The 25893-nt window shown below is 44.9% G+C and overlaps 1 protein-coding gene across 1 annotated transcript; it reads left to right on the top strand.

Annotated features, from left to right (window-relative positions):
- The first annotated feature begins 169 nt into the window (after positions 1-169).
- On the top strand, positions 170-25751 carry GPN3 (GPN-loop GTPase 3). The gene is made up of 8 exons (XM_036760223.1): positions 170-311; positions 4321-4429; positions 9063-9230; positions 12585-12709; positions 15683-15798; positions 16377-16473; positions 18756-18884; positions 22036-25751. The coding sequence occupies exons 1-8, from the start codon at positions 264-266 to the stop codon at positions 22084-22086; spliced, it is 843 nt and encodes a 280-aa protein (XP_036616118.1). The 5' UTR covers positions 170-263; the 3' UTR covers positions 22087-25751.
- The last annotated feature ends 142 nt before the right edge of the window (positions 25752-25893 follow it).

Here is a 25893-nt window from a genome sequence, read left to right on the forward strand (position 1 = left end):
CCGCTAGGCGAACCCAAATTGACCTCTGAGTCGTTCCCTACTCTTTAGGAAGCATGGCCCTCTTGCAGACCCGTAGCAGGAGGCGGGGCTGTGGATGATAGAACGGGGCGGGGACAGACGGCGGGTCCTCGGCTTCGATTGGCCCTCCCGCCCTCCGGAAGTCGAGTCGCGAACTGTGCGCGTTCCGAAGTTGCTTGGACGGTCTTGGCGTGCTGCTTCTTCTCCTGTTCTGTCGGTCTCGGCGGAGACCCACGAGGGTCAATATGCCTCGGTACGCGCAGCTGGTGATGGGCCCCGCAGGCAGCGGAAAGGTCAGTGTTGGCAGAAGACTCTTGGAAACGGGGCGGAAAGTTTAAGGCTCTCGGTGACCCTCTGGGCGGCTGGGAGCCTTAAGATGTGGACAGAAACCAAAGACACGGAGTTCTCCAGCCGCTCCCAGACTCTGGGGAGAGGCGGGGGGATGCTTGGGACCTTGGGATAAGGACTGCCTTGTAGAAATGATGAAGTTAGACTCAATGGCCCCTACCAACTCAAAAGCCAAGGTCTATAGAATGAAGAGGTTGGACGAGTTGGCTTTTGAGGTCCCTTTCAGCTCCAGAACTAGGGTCCTGTGAACCCAGAGTTATCTCCATAACACGATGGCTGTAGGATTTAATCATTCAGCCTTTCACAACTTTGTAAAGTGCTTTCAATACCTGAAAAGATTCTCTGTGGCTATTTTAAGTGTGACATAATTGAAGTAATCAGAGGGGGTCATAGAGGCAAGTATAAAAGAGCAGATATGAATATTGCTCCTTGGATTCAAAGCCAGAAGACCTTGGTTCAAATCCTGTCCCTCTTCTAGGCTCCCAACCAAGGAGTCATTCTGGACTGTCATTCTCTCAAACCGCTCCTGTATTCCATATCCAAGCTCTTGCCGTAGTTTGCTGATTTCACCACTGCCACATCCCTTGTCTTTTTCACCTTAGCAAGATCTCTAGTCAGTTTTACCTTTTCATCATCTCTACTTGATTTCACCTTTGCAGCATCTCTTGTCCATTTCACCTTTGCAGCATCCCTAGTTGATTTCACCTTTGCAGCAGCTCTTGTCCATTTCACCTTTGTGACATCTCTGGTCGACTTCACCTATGCAGCATCTTTCAAATACACCTTCTCTCCTCTGACACTCTGCCCTGGTGCAAGACCTCATCACCTCACACCTGGACTATGGCAAAAGCTCCTGGTGTGTCTGCCTTCCTCCAGTCTCTCCCCACTCCAGTATATCCTCCATCCAGCTGTCAAAGTTATCTTCCTAAAATACTAGCCTTATAATGTCACCCCTTACCCTGGTACGGATCCTTGTCACTTCACACATGGACTATTGTAGTAGCTGCTGCTCCACCTGCCTGAGGTCTCTCTGCATCCTACTCAGTAAATTCTAGAGATTCCCTTTTGCCTCCAGGATCAAATGCAAAATCCTCTACTTGGCATTCAAAGCCCTTCATCACCTAGCCCCTCCTCTCTTTCTAATCTTCTTACACCTTACTCCCCAACATGGTTTCTTAGGTCCAGTGACACTGGCCTCCTGGCTTTTCCTCAAATAAGACACTCCATTTCACTCTTTCTTCAGGTCCCAGCAAAAATCCCATCTTTCTACAAGAAACCTTTCTCATTCCCACTTATTTCTAGTGCCTTCCCTCTGTTACTTACTTCCTATTTATCCTGTAAATAGCTTATTTGTACATATTGATTTGCTTGTTGTCTTCCCCATTAGATTGTAAACTCCTTGAGGGCAGGGACTGTTTTTTTTCCTCTTTTTGTATCCCCAGCACAGTGTCTGGCACACAGTAAGCACTTAATAAATGTTTATTGACTCCTGCATACTTCATTTTCCTGGACCTCAGAATGTTCATCTCTAAAATCAGAGGTTTAGTCTCTTTCAGCTCTGGAGTATGTACGATCCTATAATTTCAAGGCTCATTTCATCTTTTGTGTTCCCAATGGTGAGCAGGAGTCTAGACAATCCCCGTTTAAGTGCTGTACTCAGGGCTGTGAGAGAAAGATGTGATTTTTTTTTTTAATCTCATTTAGAATCTGTCCCACCCACTCAGAACTTACTCATTACTTGGCTCTGAGTTTGCCTCCTGATGTTGTTTTTGGGGTTGTTTTTGCAGAGCACCAAGAGTTTATATTGTTATTTATTATTACAATTATCATTCCCATTCGAAAGATGAGAAAGCTGAGGTTCGGATTTGTCCAAAGGCAGACAGGACTTGACAGATAAGTTTAACACCAAACTTGGGCCAGGGGATAGGGGGTGGTTAAGGGAGAAGGATCCAATTAAAAATGTAGGTGGTATAAAAACAAAACAAATCATTGTGAATTTATTTTTTAAAGGCAACACACCAAAGTCTCTAGTTGCTGGGTCTAAGTACGGTTGGACGTCAGAGAAAGGCAGGGTTCAGTGTGGGCGGGAGAAGTCAGGACAGGCTGAATTGTGCCTGGCCTGGAAGGACCAGGAGCTTGAGGAGAGGATCTTTGACCGTGGCCAGGGCAGATTCATGGAGACCCAAATGAGCCTGGGTAGGGACCGTGGGGAGCCCTACCTGACCAGCATGAGATGAAGTTGGGCAGGTGGGTCAGGCCTGATTATGGTGGGCCTGCTGCATATATAGCCCTCAATTCAGCCCTCCATTGGCCTGTACAAAGGAACAGAATGTCAGCTTCTTAAGATTAGGATCAGAATAGGTCAGGGATGGCGACTAGACCAATGATTTCATTGGTGTAGAGAACTTCCTAGTGAGGAAAGTGCATCCACCAAGGCAGGTTCGCGACTTCTCTGCACCAGATGGTCATAGTGAATTGCTGAGAGCTCCCAACTTGTCTTGAGTCACACTGTCAGGATAGTTCCTGTAGTAAATGTTTATAATTGTTGGTTAAATGGATGAAGTCACAGACTGACCCTCCCTCCAGGAGCATGCAGGGGGTGGTTGGAATATGTCAGTGAAACTCATGAATTCCACTGGACATTAGAGCTGAGGGCCATGACATTGTAGAGTAGGAGGGAGAGGCCTGGCCTTTGTCAGATTGTCCACAGACATTGTCTCACTCAAGCCTCATGGCAGCTGTACAAGGGAGATTATCATGCCCTTTTTACAGATGAGGAAAGTCAGTCTCACAGGAGTTAAGTGACTTGCCTGGGAATGCACAGCTAGTCAGTGTCAGGGTTGAAGGCAGTTCCTGGCACATAGTAAGCACTTAATAAATGCTCTAGCTCATATGGGTTGAGTCAGGTGTAGAGAAGGGGATGAATTTTGAGCAGGGTCTGAAGGAATGACAGTTTGGTGAAGGAGAGAGGTATTGGGACCCCAGAGAGCAGAGCAGAGCTCGTGGGGGGCACCAGATAGAAGTCCCTGCAAGGGACGGTGGATGGAGTACCAGCTCTGGAGGCCAAGGACCCAAGTTCAAATCCTGTCTCTGATACCTATTTCCTGGCTGACCTCTGATAACTTCCTTAACCTTCCTGGGCTGCAGTTTGGTCAGCTGTAAAATGAGAGACTCTGATGCCCTAGATCAATAACAGTCACTAAACTTAAGGATTTAGACCTGGAAGGGACCTTGGAAATGGTGTAACACCCCCCCCCCCCACTCCCCTATTTTACACTGGGGCTCAGAGAGTTGAGGGGCTTGCCCAGGATCACAGGCCTCCTGACCTGTCCAGGCACAACACTGTCTCTACCAGCTCAGCCTCTTCCTTCTGCAGATAGGAATCCGTGGCGCAGAGAGCCAGTCCAAAGCCAGCTGCTCTGAAGATCTGTTGCTTTTTACTAGGGATATGTTTTTTTATTCTCCTTTTTTCATTTCCTAGTGAGCTGAGTGACTGGAAGCTGTCCAGTCTACTCAAAGGCCTCTTCCATAGAAAGAGGTTCTCATTACCTACAAGGCCTCAGCTGTCTGTCTGCCTGTCCATCTATTTGCCTCTCTTTTATTTACCCTGGTCCCATCTGTCTGCCCCTGTCCCATCTGTCTGCTCCCATCCCACCTGTTGTGCCTGTCCATCTGTCCACCCCATGCTGTCCATCTGATCCTGTCCCATCTCTTGCTCCGTGCTGTCCATCTGACCCTGTCCTGTCTGCCTGACCCTGTCCCGTCCATTTTGATCTGTCCCATCTCTCTGACTCCCTTTTATCTCACCCCATCCTGTCCATCTGCTTCTGTCCCATCCGTCTGCCCCTGTCCTGTCTGTCTGACCTTGTCCCATGGGGTTTGGATAATCGCATGTGAGGTTGCAGCCCTATGAGTTCATCTGCTCCACCAGCAGCGGCTTTCCTGTCATTTCAGAGCACATACTGTCACACCATGGTCCAGCACTGTGAAACCCTGAACCGCTCAGTGCAAGTGGTGAACCTGGATCCTGCAGCCGAGCACTTCAGTTACCCTGTGATGGCTGGTAAGCGCACAGCAGCAGTGTCCTTTCTTCCTTCACCCTGCAGAGATTCGTTCTGCTGTCCCATCCCCCTGGCCCCAACTATCCACGGCTGCATCCAGCACACATGATGAATCTGCTGGCGGGGGGTGGTGAGAAGAAGCCAGGAACAAATGCATTTATTGAGCCCGTCCTGTGTGCAGGGCACCTGAGTTAGGAAGAAAAAGCAAAAGCAGGCCCTGCCCTCAAGGAGTTTGCATTCTGCTGGAAGAGACAAGGTCATTATTCCCTTGGTTCCAAGTCTGAAGTCTGCCTCAAGTTCCTTCAGGAACCATTATCAAGCCCCTACTATATGCAGATAATAGCTGATTCACCCCAGTTCAACAAATATTTATGAAGTACCTACTGTGTGCCAGATACTGCTGGGTGCTGGAGATAAAAGTTGTCCCTGACTCAAGTAGGGGATGCAGCACATAGAGAGAGAAGCAAATACAAGATAAGCCACTTGGAGCAGAAGACAGAGCATCTGCCACCTTTGGGGTCTTTCTGCCTCTTCCTCCCATTGTCTGGGGGCCCTGGGTTCAAGTCTGTGGGCACATGCTCCACCAACCAATTCCCAGTCCTTCCACGCTTTTTTCTTCTGAGGGATTCCAGGCCTTGTTCTTCCATAATCCTCCTTAGAGGATTGGCCTCTATGGGGGGCAGGAGGTCTTCCTGGGGGTCTTTTAAAGTATCATGGCTGCCATGGCATTACCATCTGAGGGTCCCCTAGCCTGTGCTGCATCTCTGACCACCCTCCTTTTCTGGTCGTACGTGCTAAGAGTTTCCTAAGGAGACCCTGGCATCAAGAGGCAAGTCGTGCATTAGGATAACCCCCAAAACGTATTTGCTTTGGCCAATTTGGATTTATGCCAGGCATGCAAGGATGGTTCAGCCATAGGAAAGCAGTTAATATAATTAATCCTGCTAAAAATAAAAATACTTCTAGCTAATGGTTTTATTCAGGAAAGGCCATTGACAAAGTTCACAATCTATTTATGTTTTTAAGAAAACAAACACCAACTTACAAGGCTGAGGTATGGAAGGGTTGTTCTTTCAAATGATAAATAGAAGTAGGCTTTACACTGGAAAGAGCCCCAAGGTCAGAGTCCAAGAACCTGGATTCAAAGCCCAGCTTGACCTTTGTGACCCTGGACAAATCACTTAACTGTGGGAGCCTCACTTCCCTCACAGGACAAGCAGACCTCATTCTAGGTCACAGGATCCTCCTTCTGGAGCTGGAGGGCACCTTAGGAATCCTCCAGTCCAACCCTCTCATTGTTTGGATGAGGAAACCCAGACCCAAGAGATCTGGAGTGATCGGGACCGGTGTACCTGCCACCGGGTCCACCTGTCACCAGGTACAAGATCTGACTGAGCTGGGATTCATACTCCTGTGATTCCTGTGACTCCCAAGTCCAGCCCTTTTCCTGCTGCTCCTCAATAATCTTTCCCCATAACCCCACCCACTCACCCTCCCTTCTTCCAAATTTCCCTCTTTCTGTCAAGGGCCTTGTGTTAAAATTGTATCTTGTCCTGGTCCCCCTGTTGCCACCCCCACCCACTCTGGTCAGTATAGTAAGTTTAGAAGTAGCTAGTATAAAGGGACAATCACAGGAAGTAAGAGTGCAAGGGGGAGCCTAGAAGTCACATACAGACCATCCCAGAGATCAAAGGAGTGTGATTTACAAACTGTATCATATATTCACCAGAAGTCACATCCTGGTAACATGTACTTCGGCCAGGGCCTTATAGTCCTATGATATGCAAATGCCCGATGATCCTGCCTTGTGCAGTAAGACCAAAGGCTGATGACTTTGAGATGCCACAGACCTATTAAGTTGAAAGTTTTACGAGCAATTTTGAGATGATTTGTATATGTTAATGAGCTGGCTCCAAGGTGGTACAAATAAGAGTTAGTCTTTTCCCCCATACCCTATGAAAACGAAACCTCAAACTCCATCCCACCCCCAGTGCCCATCCATCTCCATTGAGTCCATGCTGCCAAGTGCTCCACTTGCTAATCCATGGTGACATGAGTGATTCTCTCTGTATCTCCCCTTCCTCTTCTTTTTCCCATGCTGCCCGCCTTCCTCCACCACCCTATCCCTGTCCCTTTGCCATGTGCTTCTCTATCCCCTTTTGGCCACTCATCTCTGCACCTTCTGTTCACCCCTGTTTACCCCTCTACTCTCTGTGCTTATTAAAGTGTGATTGAAACCTCACTCACTGTTGTCATCATGGTCTTTCTTGGTGAGTACTCAGAGAATCACACATACCTGCCCCATTTGCTAATTTCATAAATTAGTTAGCAGTTCAGGCCCCCATCCTCCTCCCCCTCCCTGTCAGGTATGTTTGCAGCCTCAGTCATCCTCCAACTTTTCGTTCTTCCTCTACTCATATCCAGTGGTGTGGTGGGTCTTCTGAGTCCTCCTTCCACAGTATTCTCCAAGACACATCCCCTTCCTCCACTCATGGTGTCCCTGCCACATCCTGGCCCTCCTCACCTTTCCCATGGACCTTGCAACACCTGGTCTCCCCTTTGCTCCCAACAGAACTGCCAGAACCTTCTTCAGGGCCAGCATTGGCTTGACCATGTTTCTCCCTCACTCCATGAACCCTTTGGCTGGCATTGAGCAGCTCGACTACCCTGCCCAAGCCATGGGCTAGCCCATCGGGGATACCAGCCATTTGGTGCGACATTTCCTGTGCCTTTGCACAAGACATTCCTCACAGTGGGGGTGCCTTCCTACCTCATCTCCCCCTCTCAGAAGCCTTGTCTTCAAGACTCAGCTCATAATGCCAGCTCCTTGGGGAAGCCAGAGCTACTGTGCCGCGTTCCCCCTAGGCCTCTTCCTGGGCCGGGGGTCGCGGGCAGTCCTCCCCGGGGGACCTCTTCTGCTCCTACACCGAGCCTTCGGTCGTCACTGGCCGGCCTGGCCTCCACCCAGACCGGAATTCACCAGACAGAACGCCAGAGGATCTCGCTCACGGTCTTTATTGGTACATCTTCCACGGCGACTGCTCGACTCGACTCTGCTCTCTTCCCCTATCCCCGTACATTATATAACCTATTGCAGCCAATCCAGTGGCGAGAGCTATAACATTGCCTTATATGGACGGGCTTCATCCTAAGCCGGCACCGCCCAGCGATATACCCGGAAAAGCGTTATACCCGGAAAGCTGTAGTCCCTGCCCCACCCTCCACCCAGCCCTAAGCGGCGTCCCACCCCCACCCAAATCCCAACACTACTGCTTCCATCATCAGTGTTCTTGCCTTCCTTGGTTTCCTTGTCTTGTATAAAGGCAGCCTGGAGATGGTTAGAGGACCAGCCCTGGGGTCAGGAAGTCCATCCTTTGATACCTGCAGGCTCTGTGACTGTGGCCCCCAGCCTCCTTAATTTCCTCCCTTTCAAATTTGCACTATTCAAAACTATAGTTACCTAAAATGTGGTCACTCGTTCCAGCCCAGTAGAAATATCGAGTATGAATTTGAACAGTGTGACCACTTCATTCCTAATGAATTTTAATAATGTGGCTTAACAGGCCTATTGCCATACAGCATTGGTGGAAGGATATCAGTGGAATCCCACGTTTGGACCACCTTCATCCCCTCAACTCCCACATAAAACCCAGCTTGTATAAATACTGTGTGGCCACCCTGATAGGATGCGAGCTCCTTGAGGACAGGGACTGTTGAGGTTTTGTCCTTGTATTTCTTGTGCACAAGAGGAGCTGAATAAATGTTAATGGGATTGATTAGAAGACGGTGATGTTCCATTCTTAAAGCCTAGGTTTGACCTTGTCTCTCCCTGGCTCAAGAAACTCCAGTGGCTCCCTGAGGTCAAATACTGATACCTCTCATTGGCAGTTAGAGCCGTTCTGGGTCTCAGCCCATCTTTCCAGGCTCATTACACATGACTCCCTTCCCACACTATGTACTAGCCAAACCAGCCTACTTCCTGTCCTTACACAATTTCCCCTCTCCTGTCTCTATGCTACGGGCATGCCCATTAAAGGCCCGTGCCTTTAATGCACTTCACCTTTCCACAGCCACCCCCTTCAGCCCTTGGCTTCCCTGATTTCCTTTACAGCTCAACCCAGGCTGAACCCTTTGTGAGTCCCCAGCTGCTAAGGCCGCCATACCAAAATTACCTTAAGTTAATTTTGTCTATATTTTGAATTTACTTATATGCACATGTGCTGTTTACCCTGCTAGAACATAAACTGCTTGAAGCAGGGACTGTTCCATTCTTTGTCTTTCTGTCCCTACTGCCCATAGCATAGCCAAGTCTGGATTAGTGCAAGTGATTAATCCCATTGGTCCAGGGGTCATGAAGAGTCGTATGTGACTGAACAACTGAAGAACAAATAACGAATCCCACGATGTGGTTGCATGTATTCAAATTTGCATCATTCAGAGTCATAATTTTATAAAATGTGGTCTCTAGTTCCAGCCCAATGGAAATATTGAGTGTGAATTTGAAGAATGTGACCACTTCACAGGATTCCTTGTTTGCAGTAATCATGACGCTTAGTGAGCGATTACTGATTACGGACTGTCATCGGCGGCAGTGATGCCTCCTTTGGTGGGTACAGTGTTGCTTTGTCCTTTCAGATATCCGAGAGCTGATTGAGGTGGATGATGTCATGGAGGATGACTCGCTGAGGTTTGGCCCCAACGGCGGCTTGGTCTTCTGCATGGAGTACTTTGCTAACAACTTTGACTGGTTGGAGAGCTGTCTCGGGCACGTGGAAGATGACTACATCCTCTTTGACTGCCCAGGCAAGTGCACATTTCTCACTCCGTGGTTGGGTGGGCAGGAAGGGAAAATGGACTGGACAGGTGCAGGTACAGTGGAGAATGGACACGTCCTGAGTCCAAACCATGCTTCTGACGCTTATTGCTTGTGACCTTGGGCAAGTCACTTAGCCCTTATGGGCCTAGATTGCCTCTGAGGTCCTTCCAACTCCACAGCTATGATCCTATCAGTTAGTCAATCAGCAAACTTGTATGAAGATTCTACTGTGGGGCAGCTAGGTAGTACGGTGAATAGAGCACTGGCCCTGAAGTTAGGAGGGCCTGAGTTCAAATCCAGCCTCAGATACTTAGCTGTGTGACTCCAGGCAAGTCATATTGCCTCAAGAAAATAAAAATGATAAAGAATCTACTGTGGCATTATACTATGCTATACTGTACTGTATTATACTGCTCCCAGCATCCTGTGACGTGGCATTAGTTCGCTCTTTCCTTCCTCCTCTTGCTCCTTCTTTATGCTGAATTTTCAGAGATTTGCAGAATTGGAGGGGGTTTGAGAAGGCTTTGAGTCCAACTCTTATTGAAAAAGAATCCCTTTGCCAGCATCTTGGATGCGTGGTCATCCAGCCTCTTCCAAAGGCCTCTAGTGAGAGGGAGCTTAGTCCCTCCCGACATGGCCCGTTCCACTGTTCCTGATGTTGAGTCTAAAGCTGTCTCTTCTCAGCCTCCTGCTTCTGCCCTTTGGGGTTGGACAGAACTAGCTGTGTCCATGTGTCACGTGACAGGCCTTTGTGTCCTTGAAGCTGTTGGGGTCCTTCAGGTCTTCTTTAGGCTAACTATGCCCGGTCTTCCTCTGTCCTGAGTGCCTGGCTCTTCCCTGTCCTGGTCGCTCTCCTCTGGACACTCTCTGTCTTATTAAAGTCCTTCTTAAACCCTATCTCCCAGAACTGAACCCAGGCCTCTGATGAGGTCTGTGACCAGGCAGTGGACAGTGGGGCAGTGACGTCTCATTTCTGGAATGTAGGCCCAAGGTTGCATTTGCTTTGTTTGGCTGACATCAATCTATCCGTCATCATTAACGAGGCACCATCTGTATCAGGTGTTGGGGACATAGGGACAAAGAAGGAAAACATCCCAACTCTCAGTCGGTCTCCATTCAAATGGGGGGGATACATATAAAATGAATACAAGGGATTTAGGGAGTGAGGACCCTTTGTGGGTGGTGGGGGTGAGAGATCAGAGAAGGCTTCATGCAGAAGGAGGTACTCAAACTGTCTGGAGGGGAAAGAGGGTTTCTGTGAGACAGAGGTGAAGAAGGTGCATGCCAGGGGTAAGGGACGTGGAGGTGGGAGATGAGGAACAGAGGAAAGGCCAGTTTGACTTGACAGTAGTGTAAGAACAGAGATAATGTAGGTTAAGGCTAGAATGATAAATTGGGGCTACAGATTGGGGTTGTAAAGGGCTCTAAAATCCAAACAGAATGTTACCTCCCTGAGATGGCAGGGAGCCACTGGAGTTTCTTGAGTATGGGAATGTCATGGTCAGATCTGTGCTTAAGGAAAATCATAGTATGGAGGATGTCCTGGAAAGGGGAAAGACTGGAGGAAGGAACTACAGTGAAGAGATTACAGCTAGATCGAATGATGAATCCACACAAAGAAAGCCAGGAATGGATCCCAATCTTAAGGATCCCCCATTCAGATAGGAGAGACAGCAGATCCCATCCTTAAGGATCTCCCATTCAGATAGGAGAGACTGGATCCCGACCTCAAGGATCTCCCATTCAGATAGGAGAGACAGTGGATCCTGACCTCAGGGATCTCCCATTCAGATAGGAGAGACTGGATCCTGACCTCAAGGATCCCTCATTCAAATAGGAGAGACAGCAGATCCCAACCTCAAGGATCTCCCATTCAGATAGGAGAGACTGGATCCCAACTTCAAGGATTTCCCATTCAGATAGGAGAAACTGGATCCCAACTTCAAGGATCTCCCATTCAGATAGGAGAGACTGGATCCTGACCTCAAGGATGTCCCATTCAGATAGAAGAGACTGGATCCTGACCTCAAGGACCCCCATTCAGATACGAGAGACAGCATACAAACAACTATGTAAGTCCAAAATCAATTCAGGGTAAACAGGAGGTCATCTCCGAGCAGAGACACCAACATTAAGGGACAGTGGGAAAGGTTTCTTGGAAAAGATGGGATTTTAGAGACAGGAAAGGGCTGTAAAGGTCAAGCAGAGGATTTGACACCTGATTCTAGAGGTGATAGGGAGCCCCCATAGTTAACTGAGGAGCAGGCAGTGACGGGGTCAGATGTGCACTTTAGGAAGAGCACTTGGACAGCTGAGTGGAAAATGGCTTGAGAGACTTGAGGCCTGCCTGTGTTCGGTGCATGGGATTGCAGGCTCACACCCTGCAGGTTGGTGCAGTCAGAGGAGAGCAGGGAGGGCACGGAGGGAAAATCCACAGGACTTGGCTACAGCTCAGCTCTGGTCGAGCGGGGGAGGTGGGGAAGGGGCCTCAGATCATCCTGCCGAGTCTCAGGGATCCCTCTGAGGTCAGATTTGTCTGCATTTCAGTGCCTTTATTTGACCTTGTTCATTATTCATACTTTTTGTATTTGTGCATTTGGGGCCCTGGGCCTTTGTTGGATTGGATCACAGGTCTGCAGTAGATAAAACACTGGGCTTGGAATCAGGAAGACTTATCTATCTGAGTGGAGAAGGAAATGGCAAAGCACTCCAGTGTCTCTGCCAAGAAAACCCCAAATGGAGTCACAAAGCACTGGACATGACTGAAACAACTGAACAACAGCATATATATACATATACACGCGTTAGTATATACAAAATATTTTTTACATGTCCCTGGCTAAATCATAGGATCACAGAGTTAAAGCTGGAAAGGACCTCAGAGGTCATCTAGTCAAACCTTGTCAAGATTGTAAACTTGAGGCAAAAGTCGACGTCACTTTTGTCCTTGTACCAGCACACAGTAGGCGCTTCAGAAATGCTGATTTAGAAATGCATAGACTGGTATTTTTAAAGGTCTGGTCTTAGAACCACCAAACACAGGACTTGAGGAGGCGTAGAGTGGCGAGCTGGAAGGGGCCTCACTAGACCATCTATTCATCTCTCACATTCTAGAATTGTTTTTAACTTTAATCGCAATAGAATGGAAGCTCCTTGAGGGCAGGGGTTTGTTTTTCTTCAGTCTTCTTCCTGGTGCCTGGCATGCTTGCGTGGCACCTGGCATGCTTACGTAGTACCTTGCACTGAGCAGGGACCTAATCGGAGTTTGCTGAATTGCATTGATTTCCCATTCACGTCCGTTTCTTCCTTGAGGCACTAATTTCCATGTGTCCTTGGTGCAGGCCAGATCGAGCTCTACACTCACTTGCCGGTGATGAAGCAGCTGGTGGAGCGCCTGCAGCAGTGGGAGTTCCGGGTCTGTGGGGTGTTTCTGGTAGATTCTCAGTTTATGGTGGAGTCGTTCAAGGTATGACTGCAAGGCCACAGGCAGCCCAGCATGGTGGCTAGAGTGTTGGACTTAGAGTCAGGAACACCTGGGTTCAAATCATACATGTAGCCCTTAGCTAGCTGCAGACGCTTCAGATCTCTGAATATCAGACAACTCTCTAAGGCTGTACCTTGTGGCTGGGGTGTAATCTGCCCCAGCAAAGGGAGTTCTCACCCAGGGAGTTCCCAAACAGGTGAAATAACAGGTTCCTTGACATGGTGATGCAGGGGTATAGGTAAAAAAATAACACCATGTCCTAGCGTGTGTAGGGTCTCAGTCCTTTAAATGCACCCACCTTCTCCCTGGTGTTATCTAAAGTTCCTACCTGTTTTTGCCTTTCTTTGTCTTCCCAATACATAGCACAATGCATGGTACCCTTTTTGTTGGTGGTATTCAGTCATTTCAATTGTGTCAGACCCTCCTGGACCCCATTTGGGGTTTTCTTGGCAGAGGCACTGGAGTGGTTTGCCATTTCCTTCTCCGGCTCATTTTAAAATCAGATGAGGAAACTGAGGCAAACAGGGTTAAGTGACTTGCCCAAGGTCACATAGCTAGTAAACGTTTGAGGCCAGATTTAAACTCAAGAAGATGAGTCTTCCTGATTCCAGGCTCACTGCTCTATCCACTGTGCCACCTAGCGGCCCATATAGTACATACTAGATATTTAAGAAATGCTAGACTGACAGGTTTGTGATAAAAGCGGATGAAAACCTAATTACCAAGGAAATAGGGCTGATCCAAATGTGGTATTCCATTGTTGGTACCTCCATTGCTTTCTGTTCTTCCTGTTTCCCTGAGGAATTGCTCAGAATCTAGGTCCAGCTTACCTTTCTAGACTTACTTTATACCACTTGTTCATTTATTATTAAGCACCTACTGTGTGCCAGGCACTGTCTCTAGGTGCTACGGAGACAAAAATGAGAAAGCCCCTCAAGGAGCTTATATTCTGTGGGAATGCAGATGGAGGGGGATGCGATATATACACACAGGAAATATAAAATATGTCTACATGAAATTGTTGGGGGCTGTGGTGAGAGAGACCAGTAACCCCCCTTCACCCAGACTGTATTCCAGACACACCGGCCTCCCTGCTCTCCCCTAACCCAGCCTTTCCTCACCCAGGTAGTGTCTCACACACTGGCCTCTCTCTTCCTCCTAAGTCTTAAATCCTCCTTTTCTCCAGTTGCCACTCCTGCAGGTGATGTGCTCATCATTGTCTTTCTTCAAGTGAGATAATTAAATCAATCAGATGAGCCACTGCTGATAAAGCCCTTAGCTTGTAATTGGCTCTTAATAAAGGCACTTAATTATCTCAGTAAATGTTAGTAGAAGGGAAGCTCCTTGGCCTTTGCTATCCCCTTGTTATCCCCGATGCCTTGCAGTGGCCAGGACTTAATAAATCCTCCGGAATCGAATTCAGGTTGGGGGACTTTGTGGCCACAGGGGAGGCCTGGATGAGCCTTCTCTATCCCCTAAAGGGAGCCCTAAGCTTCAAGCTGGAGCTGGGTTCATATCCTGGCTCTGCTTGGGAAGGAAACAAGGGTTTATGAAGAGCCCGCCAGGTGCCAGGCTCAGTGCCAAGGGCTTTGTCAGAGTCAGCTCATTCGATTGATTTGATTATTGCACTTGAGGAACATAGCAGATCACCTGCAGGAGGTGGCACCTGAGGATCCTCAGGGGCCTTCCAGGCATGTGGGATGAAAGGGTAGGTCTAGGGGAGGCTGGAACACAGTACTAGGTACAAGGGTGTGACCCTGGGGCCATACTTTGACTCTGTGAGTCTCCATTTCCTCTTCTCTAAATAGGGACAGTAACAACCTCCCTCCCTTCCTCCCAGGTCATTGCCCTGGGGCTGGCAGCCCCTCTGGTTACTGCTTGGTTCAGGAACCTGTGGCCTCAAGGCTGCAGTCAAAGGGCTGCACTTGAGGACCTAGAGGGCTACAAGTGGCATCAAGGCTGGCACTTGTAGCCTTGCTTGGTCCTTTTTTCACACCACCTAATTGAGAGTAAGAAATAACAGGAGCAGGCTCTAGACAGTGTTTCAAGGTTTCTCTTAGGAGAACCTAGAAAGTGTGTTTCTCGGTGGCAGGTCTTAGGAGAGATGTCATGAGAGAGGAAGTCAAAACTGTTGATGCCAGTGGACTTTTCTGGACTTGTTACGAATGTAGCTGTTTGCCAGACTCAGAAGTTCCATATCCCATCTCCAGGTCTTTGGCTAGGCTGTCTCTCATGTCTGAAATGCATGCCCTCCACATCTTAGGACCCTGAGCTTTTGATCTAAGCACCGAAGCCTCTGAGAGGCCTTTCCTGACTTCCTCCCCAGGAGTCATTGGTCTCACTTTCTGGTGATGTTTTACTGTGACCTATGGGGTGGAGCTGTTGTCTTACTGAGCTCTCCAGCTCCCACCCCTAACACTGGATCTCACAGGATAAGCTGTGGAAGTCTCCTGCTCTTTTGGTACATCTGCCCGAGACAAATTTACTAATGATCAAAAATCCAGGTATTTCTGCTTAGAGAGAGAGATGTGCCCCGCTTTTTGAAAACCTCTCTGGCCCAAGCCATTTTTTGCTTACAGTTTATGGGGTTCAGGAGACAAAGACAGCATTCCACAGTGGGGATTAAACAGGGTACAAAGTTTAGGTCTGGGGTTTTAGTTTGCTTAAACAATGGTTGTAACTTAGCAACCCATTATGCTGACTTCATATCTCAATGTTTTCCTTAATAAGGGAAGGGGGCAGGGTCTTAGTCTGCTTCCTCAGTGGACCCCCGATAACTGTGTGCTATATTTAATTGAACATGTGCAGACTTTCCCTGGGACTGAGTGGTGACTGACCAGCTGATTCTTTCTTTGGCCGGTCAGGAGCAGAAAGCCCTTGTTCTTTGCCTTTACCAGTGAAACGAACTAGAGAAAGCCAAACATTTAATTTTTCCTTGTCTCTTTCCTTCTGTAGTTTATCTCCGGGGTCATGGCGGCCCTCAGCGCAATGGTGTCTCTGGAAATCCCACAGATTAACATTATGACCAAGATGGATTTGCTGAGTAAGAAAGCAAAGAAGGAAATAGAAAAGTGAGTTCTTTCATGACACAACTTTTGTCCTGAGGGTCAAGGCTGCTGAAATTCAGAACCACCCACTCACTGCCCATATGTGGACTGCAGTTTCCTCATCTTTAAAATGAGAGATTAGACCAGATGGCCTCTGAGGACCTTTCCTGCTCTGTATCTATACCTAATCTATATCTATACCGATCTATCTATACAGATATATATCTATGCTATCTATATCTATACCTATATCTGTATAGATATATATCTATATCTATCTATATCTATACTTATATCTGTTCCTATCTATATAGATGTATATATCTATACCTATCTATATCTATACAGATATATATCTATACCTATCTGTATTTATACTTATATCTGTACCTATCTATCTATATAGATGTATATATCTATACCTATCTATGTTGATACCTATACTTAAATCACTTTACCTCTGTGGGCCTCAGTTTCATCATCTGTAAAAGGAGGAAGATGGATGAGAAGGCCCCTGACATCCTTTCTAGCTCAGAATCTGTGAGCCTTGGAAAAACCTAGGTAATCGTTCTCTCACTGACCCTCCCTCTCTTATTTTTAAGGTTCCTTGACCCTGACATGTATTCTTTGATAGAGGATTCTACGGGCATCTTAAGAAGCAAAAAATTCCAGAAGTTGACTAACGCCATCTGTGGATTGGTAAGCTTTCCAATTACTTTTAAACATTGACCTGGAAACGTGAATCATAACACACATTGTAAGGCAGTGAAAGCAGATGGGACATTTTCTTTTGTCTTTGCGCCCCCCCCCCCCCGCCTTTTTTTCTTTGATACATCTTCTTTATTTATTTATTTTTATTTTGTTTTATTTAATTTATTTAATAGTTTTAGTTTTCAGCATTGATTTTCACAAGAGTTTGAATTACAAATTTTCTCCACATTTCTACCCTCCCCCCACTCCAAGATTGTGTATATTCTGGTTGCCCCATTCCCCAGTCAGCCCTCCCTTCTGTCACCCCACTCCCCTCCATCCCCTTTTCCCTTACTTTCTTGTAGGGCAAGACAAATTTCTATGCCCCATTGCCTGTGTATATTATTTCCTAGTTGCATGCAAAAACTTTTTTTTTTGAACATCTGTTTTTAAAACTTTGAGTTCCAAATTCTTTCCCCCCTTGCCTCCCCATCCACCCTCCCTAAGAAGGCAAGCAATTCAACATAGGCCACATGCATATCATTATGTAAAACCCTTCCACAATACTCATGTTGTGAAAGACTAACTATATTTTGCTCCTTCCTATCCTATCCCCCTTTATTCAGTTTTCTCCCTTGACCCTGTCCCTTTTCGAAAGTGTTTGTTTATGATTACCTCCTCCCCCTCCCTTCTATCGTCCCCCCTTTTTTATCTCCTTCCTCTTTCTTTCCTGTGGGGTAAGGTACCTAATTGAGCAAAGAGAGCAAGATTCACTCATTCTCCCTCACCTGCCCCCTCTTCCCTTCCTACAGAACTGCTTTTTCTTGCCACTTTTATGCGAGATAATTTACCCCCTTCTATCTCTCCCTTTCTCCCTCTCTCAATATATTCCTCTCTCATCCCTTAATTTGATTTTATTTTTTTAGAGAACTCACCCTGTGCCCTCTGTCTATACATATATATATATATTCCCTTCAGCTTCCCTAATACTGAAGTCTCATGAATTATACATATCATCTTTCCATGTAGGAATGTAAACAAAACAGTTAGTAAGTCCCTTATGATTTCTCTTTCTTATTTGCCTTTTCATGCTTCTCTTAATTCTTGTGTTTGAAAGTCAAAATTTGCCTCATTATTATTATTATTCCCCCACCATGTAATAGTATTTTGTTTTTTCTAATTACATGTAAAGATAGTTTTCAGCACTCACTTTTATAAGATTTTTAAGTTCCAAATTCTTTTCTCCCTCCCTCCCCAAGACAGCAAGCAATCTGATATAGGCTATGCATGTAGCCAATAAGCTTCTAAAGCAGGATTTGAACCCTGATTTTCTTGACTCCAAGTTTAACACTTTATCCAGTATACTATGCTTGGTAACAACAAATTTAATAAATGGTTGTTGATTGATCCTCAAACTGGTGAATTCAGGGTTACTGTAGAGGCAGCCCTTCCCCCCCCCCCCCGCCCCCCACCCATGCTGGCCCTGCCCAAGGAATCTCTCTCAGGCAGGGGTTCTTAACCTGGGATCTGTGAACTTGGATTTTTTATATTCTGACAACTGTATTTCAGGATAACTGATTTCCTTTGTAATCCTAAGTATTTATATTTTATGTATTCAGAAACATTATTCTGGAAAGGGGTCAATGTAAGGTCAATGGGCAATAAGATCTTCCCTGCCCATCAATAGGCCTCATGTGGAGCCCATTAAGGGAAGCTTGCTTGTAGGAAGGCTTACACACCTTTTGTTAATAAGCTAATTAGGCAATGAGTTGGGTTGTGATGCCTTCTGGCCCTGAGCCTATTACCTGAAAGAGTATATATTCTAAGAGGTAAGCTTTTGCTTTAGGCGCTCACTTATGAGAAAAATGTTGTGATTCCCTGGTCGAGACTCTGAGTGGCTGTATGTTCAGAACCTCCCGACTCCTCAGGGGTAAAGGCTCTCCTGATGCAGTGATGGATGTAAAGCTTTGATTCAGGCAGTAAAGCCCTGTCTGTTGGTTTTTATTTCTCTGCTCTGTATTGTTCTCTGTTTGTATTTTATGTAATTAAAAAAGATTGTTGACCCCTGAAACAGCTATCTTACCTTAGTAAAGCAGATAAAAGAACTTACACCAGCAGCCATCCTGTGTATACCAGTGTGGTTGCCATTATAGTTGGTCAGCCAACATTTATTAAGCTCCTGTGTGCCAGACACTGCACTAAGCATGGTCTTAAATGAGATCATAATTGTCCCCTGTAAGGGTCAGCCGGTCAGCCGTTGTTCTTCTCAAAGGTGGATCTCTGCTTTGCAGATCGATGACTACAGTATGGTCCGGTTTTTGCCCTATGACCAGTCGGATGAAGAAAGCATGAACATAGTCCTACAGCATATTGACTTCACCATTCAGTATGGAGAAGACTTGGAGTTTAAAGAGCCGAAGGTAATTTGGGAGCTTTGGTGATATTTTGTGAAAATGTTTAATTGATAATTAAAAAAAAAAGGTCATTTTCTGTTTCTCCATGTTCAAACCCTCCATTGTAACAAAGAAAAACAGTTTAGCAAAACCAACCAATCAAATGGCTGTGTTTTACAGCGTATAGGCATCTTCCCCTACCAAGAAGAAGGGAATGTGGCTCATCGTCTGCTCTTTAGGATCCAGCCTCATGGTCATGGCAGTGGATCTGACCTGTGGTGTCATTTTTGTTTACAATATCATAGTTGGATGCATATGCTCTTTGTTTTGCTTTCTTTGCTCTGCAGCAATTCATACTAGTCTTTGCAGATTTCTTGACTGCACAAAAATATTCCATTATCTTCACATACCAGAATTTGTGTTATTCTGTCAGTGGGGGCCAACTTTACTTTATAGTTTGTGCTGCTACCAAAAACAGCTGCTAGGTTAGGGATTCTTCTGTACCCCCAAAGAAGTCAAAGACATGAACAGAGATCCAAAATATATCAAAATATTCATAGCAGCATTTCTTTTTTGAGTAACCAATTTCTCTCTCTTTTTTTTTTTAGTAATAAATAATTAATTGTGGGAGGTAGGGAGTGAATACCCATCAACTGGGAAATGGCTGAAAAAAAACCCATGGTATATGAATGTAATACAGCATTATTGTGTGTTAAGAAAGGATGAATAGGAAGAATTCAGAGAAAGATTGCAAGAGTTATACACAGTAAGGCAGAGGAATTAAGTAAAACCGAGAGAGTGGTATATACAGTAACCACAATATTGTTGTCTATGAAAAGATCATGAATAGGAGGTTGGGTCTCTAAGCAGTGGACAAACTAGGGAGGATCCTTAGGGACTATGAGGAATATCTGATACACATGGGACCTTTCTTCTTTGGCTTCAGAGAAGTTTATGTCCACTAGCAAAGTCTCTGGCTCTGAGAATACAAGCAGCTTAGTGACTTTTCTCTAAGAATCCTCTATTCAGTATCCTTATTCTTCTGAAGAATCAAGACACCAGGACCCTCTTCATCAGATGCTTTTCACTGCGTAGTATTTGGGACATAGAAACATAAGGAGCCCCCAAGATGGATGTTTGACTCCTCATTCATGAGTTCCCAATCCCTTTCTAAATGATCTGAAGATTCGATACTAGTTCTGAAAAGGAGGTTGACTTTTCTTCTTTGCTTTAGAAGTCAGTTCCCTGTAGGCAGCCATACTTGACTTAGGGCTGTCTCTAAAAGGGACTCCCAGGATTAAAGAAAGAAGAGTGGAAATCTAATTGTCACCCCGTTCCTTTGTATGTGGGTGTTAAGAGGAGTGGTGTTCAAGGCGATCTGCAAGCCTCTATCAGCCTGCTCAGCTGCCTAGCAATCAGTAGAGATGAAGAAAAGAAAATCCCACTTCCTTGAGGTGTTGACAGTTTAATTTGCTGAGTCAATCAAAAAAAAAAGATCATGATGTATAGAGAGAACAAAAGAATTGAGGCTGAGATGGGGGGATGGACAAAATTCCCCAGTCTTTTCAGTCTTTTTGTTTTTAATTAATAAATTTATTTTATTTTTATTTTACAACACTCAGTTCTACAAGTTTTGGGGTTCCAAATTTTCTGTCCCTTCCTCTCCTCCCCTCTCCCCTCCAAGACAGCATGTAATTCAACGTAGGTTCTACATATACCTTCACATTGAACTTATATACATGATAGTCCAGTTGTATCAGTCTTCTTTTCAATGTGTTGTTTGGTTTTGCTGAAATTTCTTTCTCTTATTATTTAAAAAAAATTCTTTGTTATAAGACATGGTCCTCCAGGAGTAGGGGGAGAGATGTAGGTGGAAATATAGGCAATAAGAAAACAAAAGACATCGATAAAAACTATTTTAAAAAAGAAAAAGAGAGGAGGGAGTGGGAAAAATTTAGAACTCAAAATCTTATAAAAATGAGTGTTGAAAAGTAAAAATTAATTAATTTTAAACACTACAGAATTGGATTAGATGATCTCAAAAAAAGTGGCTGACAGATCTATGTGCATAGGGGAGGCTTACCAACCACAACCTTCCTGGTGGTTGGTGGACAGTATAAGGTAACCGTGAAGGTAGGTAGACAGGCCAGTCACTGAAGTTAATAGATGCCCAGGCTTGGATCATGCCTGTTTATTCTTTTTTTTTTTTTTTGACATTTTTTTATTTTATTTTACCAGAACATAAATACAAAATAGAGAAAAGAAACAAAAACATATCAAAAACTTAACTATAAAGTAAGAAAGGAAAAAAAAAGCATGTCATGTGCAAAGCAGAACATAGGAGAGGATTCAAAATATGTAACAATAAATTTTCATTTCAAGAAAGCCTGTATGATAAATAATACACCTTGTGTTGAGAATTGTCCATCTTTTCTTTGCTTCCTTGTGTTTTCTTTTGTTCTCTGCTCTGCACTTTTTAACTTTGTTCTTTTTTTCCCCTCCCTCCTCCCCCCCGAGAAGGCTACAATATAATTTAGATATGTTTCTTGATATATACATACACATACAGATATCTATATACACATATACATGCATATATAGACATATACTTTCCATCTATTCTTTAAACATCTTCTGCTGACTCCCTCATTTCAGCTCTGCCTTAATGGACCAGAGACCCATTTCACCTGTTATTTCTAGTCATATCTCACCTGGCTGGGACAAGTATTCTCAAAGCTGTACATTCTCAAATAGGTAAAGGAGCTGAACAAAGTTGTGATGAGGAAATTACCTTTAACTTTCTCCTCTCCTGTTCTTGTTTTACATAAATCACGAGCAGATTAGCTGGAGAAGACTGAAAAGGCCTTTTTATCCCATCCCTCCCTCTGGCCTCTTCCCTGTCTTGCCTCTAGCCTGGAGTCCCACACCCAGTAGACTCTTCTAGGTGATCTGGCACTTCTAGGATCTGTGCCTGGGCCCTTCCTACAAGGAACTGTGTTTGTTTTAGTAGCTGGTTTGTCAGTTGCTTTGGCCCTAAAACATTGAATATTTGCCAGATATTAGTCCATTATTAAACATCATCTGAAATATCCACCCATAAGTGCCACTATTGGCACATTTAAGACATTTAAAAAAAATTTTTTTTAATTAAACTTTCTTTTTTTTTCCTTCCTGGAAGGAATCTGAAGAAGAAAAATCATCCATGTTCGATGAATATTTTCAAGACTGAGGGGATGAATGAAGACATTTAATTTTTCTGGTGTTTATTAAAACACGAAGAGCTTTGCAGGCAGAATCTTACAAAGACTCATTTTTAGACTCAGGGAGAAGAGAATGGAGGACTCATCTTTCCAAAGCAGAGAGCGTATGGCTAATCCACAATCTGAACGTTGTCACTTCTCCTTCCCTCCCAGCCCCGCCAAAGAAGAAGGATAATTTGGAAAATCTACATTGGCAAATGTTTCCAAATGAAGTCCCAAGTTCTCTAGGATGTGTATTACTTGTTTAAGGGAAGACAAGCTCTGGGCTATAAAACATAGCCTGACTCAAGATTCCTATTTAGAAGAACAACTTGGATTTGTAAAAACTCCTCTTTATTGATTGTGTGTAGACAAGCCCTTGGTGCTGCTGTTTGTGCTAGGCAGGGGCCCACCTTACTTCCATTTTAGGGGAAGGATAGTTTGCATTGTGGTGTAAAAGTGGCAAAGAGGGAGGTTTCAGCTTGATGTCAAGAAAGAAAGACTTCCTAACAGCTCGAGCTAACCACACATGGCGTGGGGCTCCTCGAGAGGTGGTGGTCTGCCTGACTTCCTGCAAAGTCAGGTCACGAATGTGGTGGAGAGGATTTTTTTTACAGGTTCAGGTTGGGCCAGATGGCCTGAGGGTTCTCCTCACTGAGAGATTCTTTCCTGTGGTTTTGCTGTTGGAAAAATGATTCCATTCCCTTCCCTCAGAATGGATTGCTTTAAAATTATTTTTATAAAAAACAAATGTTATGCCCGAGTTGTCCATAGCACTTTCATATTCCAAATTATATTTCAAAGTCTCCCCCTCCCCTTTTTGGTCTAGACTTAAATACCCTGTACCATATGCAAATTGACAACTGTGTGTAACTTAACCATGTTAATGAATATCCTGGGTTTCTTAGAGGTTAAGTGGCTTTCCCAGGGTCATACAGCCAGCAAGTGACAGAGGCAGTGTTGGAAGCCAGTTGGAAGCCACTTCTCTGCCCCATGTCATGCTACCTTATCCAAATTCTTACCAAGGATGGTTCTTGGTGAATGAAAAGACTTGAAATTTAGTGATTCCAAAACAGTGAAGAATCATGGTCTTTGGGTGAGCCAGCCGAAACACAGCAGACATTGCTAAACATCTAAATAATGCTTTTGTTTGCTGTTTGATCTCTCTTTTAGACTTCCTTAATCTGGCCAGGCCATCAGCTTCTCTGGTTTAGGTGTTGTACTGTGCAAGTAAAAGTCAGTCCCTGCCCTTGGGGCTCAGGTATGCTGCCGTTAGGGACAGTTGTAAATGGTAGGTCATGTGAAAGCAACCTGAGAAATGTATCATTTTGCCCACAGTCTTCCAGGTCTGAGACTCAAACCCAGGTTCTCTGACCACAAATCCCATACTCTGTGGTACACTTTGCTGCCTCCTGAACTCATAGTCTGGAAGTGCAAAGCCCCCCTACAATTCCTTCTGAGCCTTTTTCCTGAACTAAGCATAATGTCCATTAGGCTCATAGTGATATCACTTTTTTTGCAAGGTGCCTTAATAGGGGTTATATATAGGACATTCCACCTCGCCCCCCATTTTATTAATGAGGAAACAGGCCCAGAATGATGGAGTGAATTCATACAATTGAAGAGTTTCACATTTGGAGAAGGCTATGTTGGCCAATTGACCTTTTCCAAGGTCACATCGATTGTTCTGGGATCAGAGATTTGGAGCCAGGAGGGATCTTCATGGTCATGACTTGCCCCAGATCACACAACTAGTAAGCATTGTAGGCAGGATTTGTGTACCTCCCAAAGGTCCTTGGGGAGCAGACATCAACATCCGGGTCTCCAGTTCCTTCCTAAGAAGAAAAATAGAAGATGCTCTGCAGTTCTCTCCTGTGCCCAAGTTACAAGGCAGGGGAAGACTGTAGACATTTGAGGAGAAGATCATTTTTTCTCTTTTTAAATGCTCTTGTTCCTTAAACGAACACCTGCTAGGTAGCCAAATTTTTATTTCCATGTTGTTCAGTTGTTTCAATTGTGTCTGAGTCTTTGTGACCCCATTTGGGGTTTTCTTGGCAAAGATGCTGGAGTGGTTTGCCATCTCCTGCTCCAGCTGATTTTACAGATGAGGAAACTGAGGCAGACAGGGTGAAGTGACATGCTCAGGGTCATGCAGCCAGTAAGTGTCTGATGCTAAATTTTGAACTCGTGTTCCTGGCTCCAGGGCTGATGCTTTTTCCACTGCTCCATATCCTTATATATAACAATATCCTGTGTGTTTTGTGTCATTCAGATTTTAGGTTTTTTCAATACCCAAGATAGCATGTTACCTAAATATTTTATCTAGCACATTTCAATGATCTGTAGTCTCATCAGTCCAGGTATTCCTTCCACTGATGTCAAAAGCTGCTACTCTATGATTTGGTGGTTGGTCTTTTGAGAGTTGTTGGGGCCAAAAAAACAACAGCAAACCAGCCCACCCAGTGGTGAGCCTCTTTTAATAAACCCCTGACAATGTACTTAGAGACCATTCCAAGGACCATAATCAAAACCACCCCAGCTTAGCAAGGACCTACCAGAGCTCGAGGTCCCCTGGCACAACCTTCAGAGGATCCTTGGAGGTCAAAGAGTCCAATTTCCTCATTTTCCAGATGGGGAATTGAGGCCAAAGGATGTTAAATGAATCTCACGAGGTCACAAAGCTAGTAAGTGACTAAGGCAGGACTCAAAGTCCCATTTGGTTCCCCACTAGACTAGGCTGAGACATCAGAAGAGGGTCTTGGGGTGGTTTCTCCAGGATATAATCAATGTGGCATTGGGCTTTTTTTCTTTAAGTCATGAGTCCTAGATTTTTTTTTCTTATCTGGAATTTTGTTCATGTCTGTAAGACAGAAATCCGCTTTACTCACTCTAAAACCCACCTTACATTAAAATCCATCATACTTACAATGTCAAACTAGTAAAAAAAAAAATGCAATCCTCTGTGACTTCATCCCAAGATAATATAATGGCCAGTCTATGTCTGGGATGTGTCATGGACCCCTTTGGTAGTGTAATGAAACCTACGGACCCCTTTCCAGAATAATGGTTTTAAATAAATAAAACATACAATAATAATGAAATATGGTTTTCGTAATATTATAAAAGTTCACAGATACCAGTTAATAACCCCCTGGTCTATTGCATTAAAAGGTGTTGACATTTTTAATTGTGTGTAAAACATTTTTGTTGTGTGTGAATAGGAAGTGGGTTTTTTTCATCCTACTGTCAAGACGCATTGTGCATTTCAAAATAAACTGAAAAACACACACCTAGATTATGACTCTCGTGAATTGAGGACAATTATTAGGAAAGTGGTATGAGGGTAAGAGGCCCCCTCTCCACAAGTCATGATGAATTGTGGGATGAGATGAATGCGTTCCGCCCTCATCCAGCCAGCTAAAACCGCATCCTCTTTCCACCAATTTTCCTAGAGCCTTTTGTCCTCATCTTTATTCTGCCTCCCAAGGCCCTCAAGTGCCGTTTTCAGTGCCCTTATTTATATTAGACTTTTAAATGTATCCTTATTGTAAAATTTTCATATTGTATTTTTTATCCCCCAGCTACACTAAGAAATGAAGCCTCAAGTACTAAGAAATTTGTGTTCTCCAATGATGATTTTCTTAAAATATGAAAATAAAACGCCCATTTTACGGATGAAAAAACTGACTTTTGCTTGGCTCACCCATTCTCTAAGAGTGGGGATTAGAACCCAGACCTTCCTTTTCGCAAGGCCAGCGCAATGTGCTGCCAATTTATGTAAAACGGCAGATGCTTGC

The sequence above is a fragment of the Trichosurus vulpecula genome, chromosome 1 (genome assembly GCF_011100635.1).
Source record: "Trichosurus vulpecula isolate mTriVul1 chromosome 1, mTriVul1.pri, whole genome shotgun sequence".
In the NCBI taxonomy this organism is placed as follows: domain Eukaryota; kingdom Metazoa; phylum Chordata; class Mammalia; order Diprotodontia; family Phalangeridae; genus Trichosurus; species Trichosurus vulpecula.

Bases quoted from the DNA above. Each gene is read 5' to 3' on its own strand.
- GPN3 (XM_036760223.1), top strand. From the start codon at position 264: ATGCCTCGGTACGCGCAGCTGGTGATGGGCCCCGCAGGCAGCGGAAAG. The intron at 4,430-9,062 runs GTAAGCGCACAG...TTGTCCTTTCAG, and splicing joins CAGTTACCCTGTGATGGCTG to ATATCCGAGAGCTGATTGAG. The intron at 16,474-18,755 runs GTAAGCTTTCCA...TCTGCTTTGCAG, and splicing joins CTAACGCCATCTGTGGATTG to ATCGATGACTACAGTATGGT.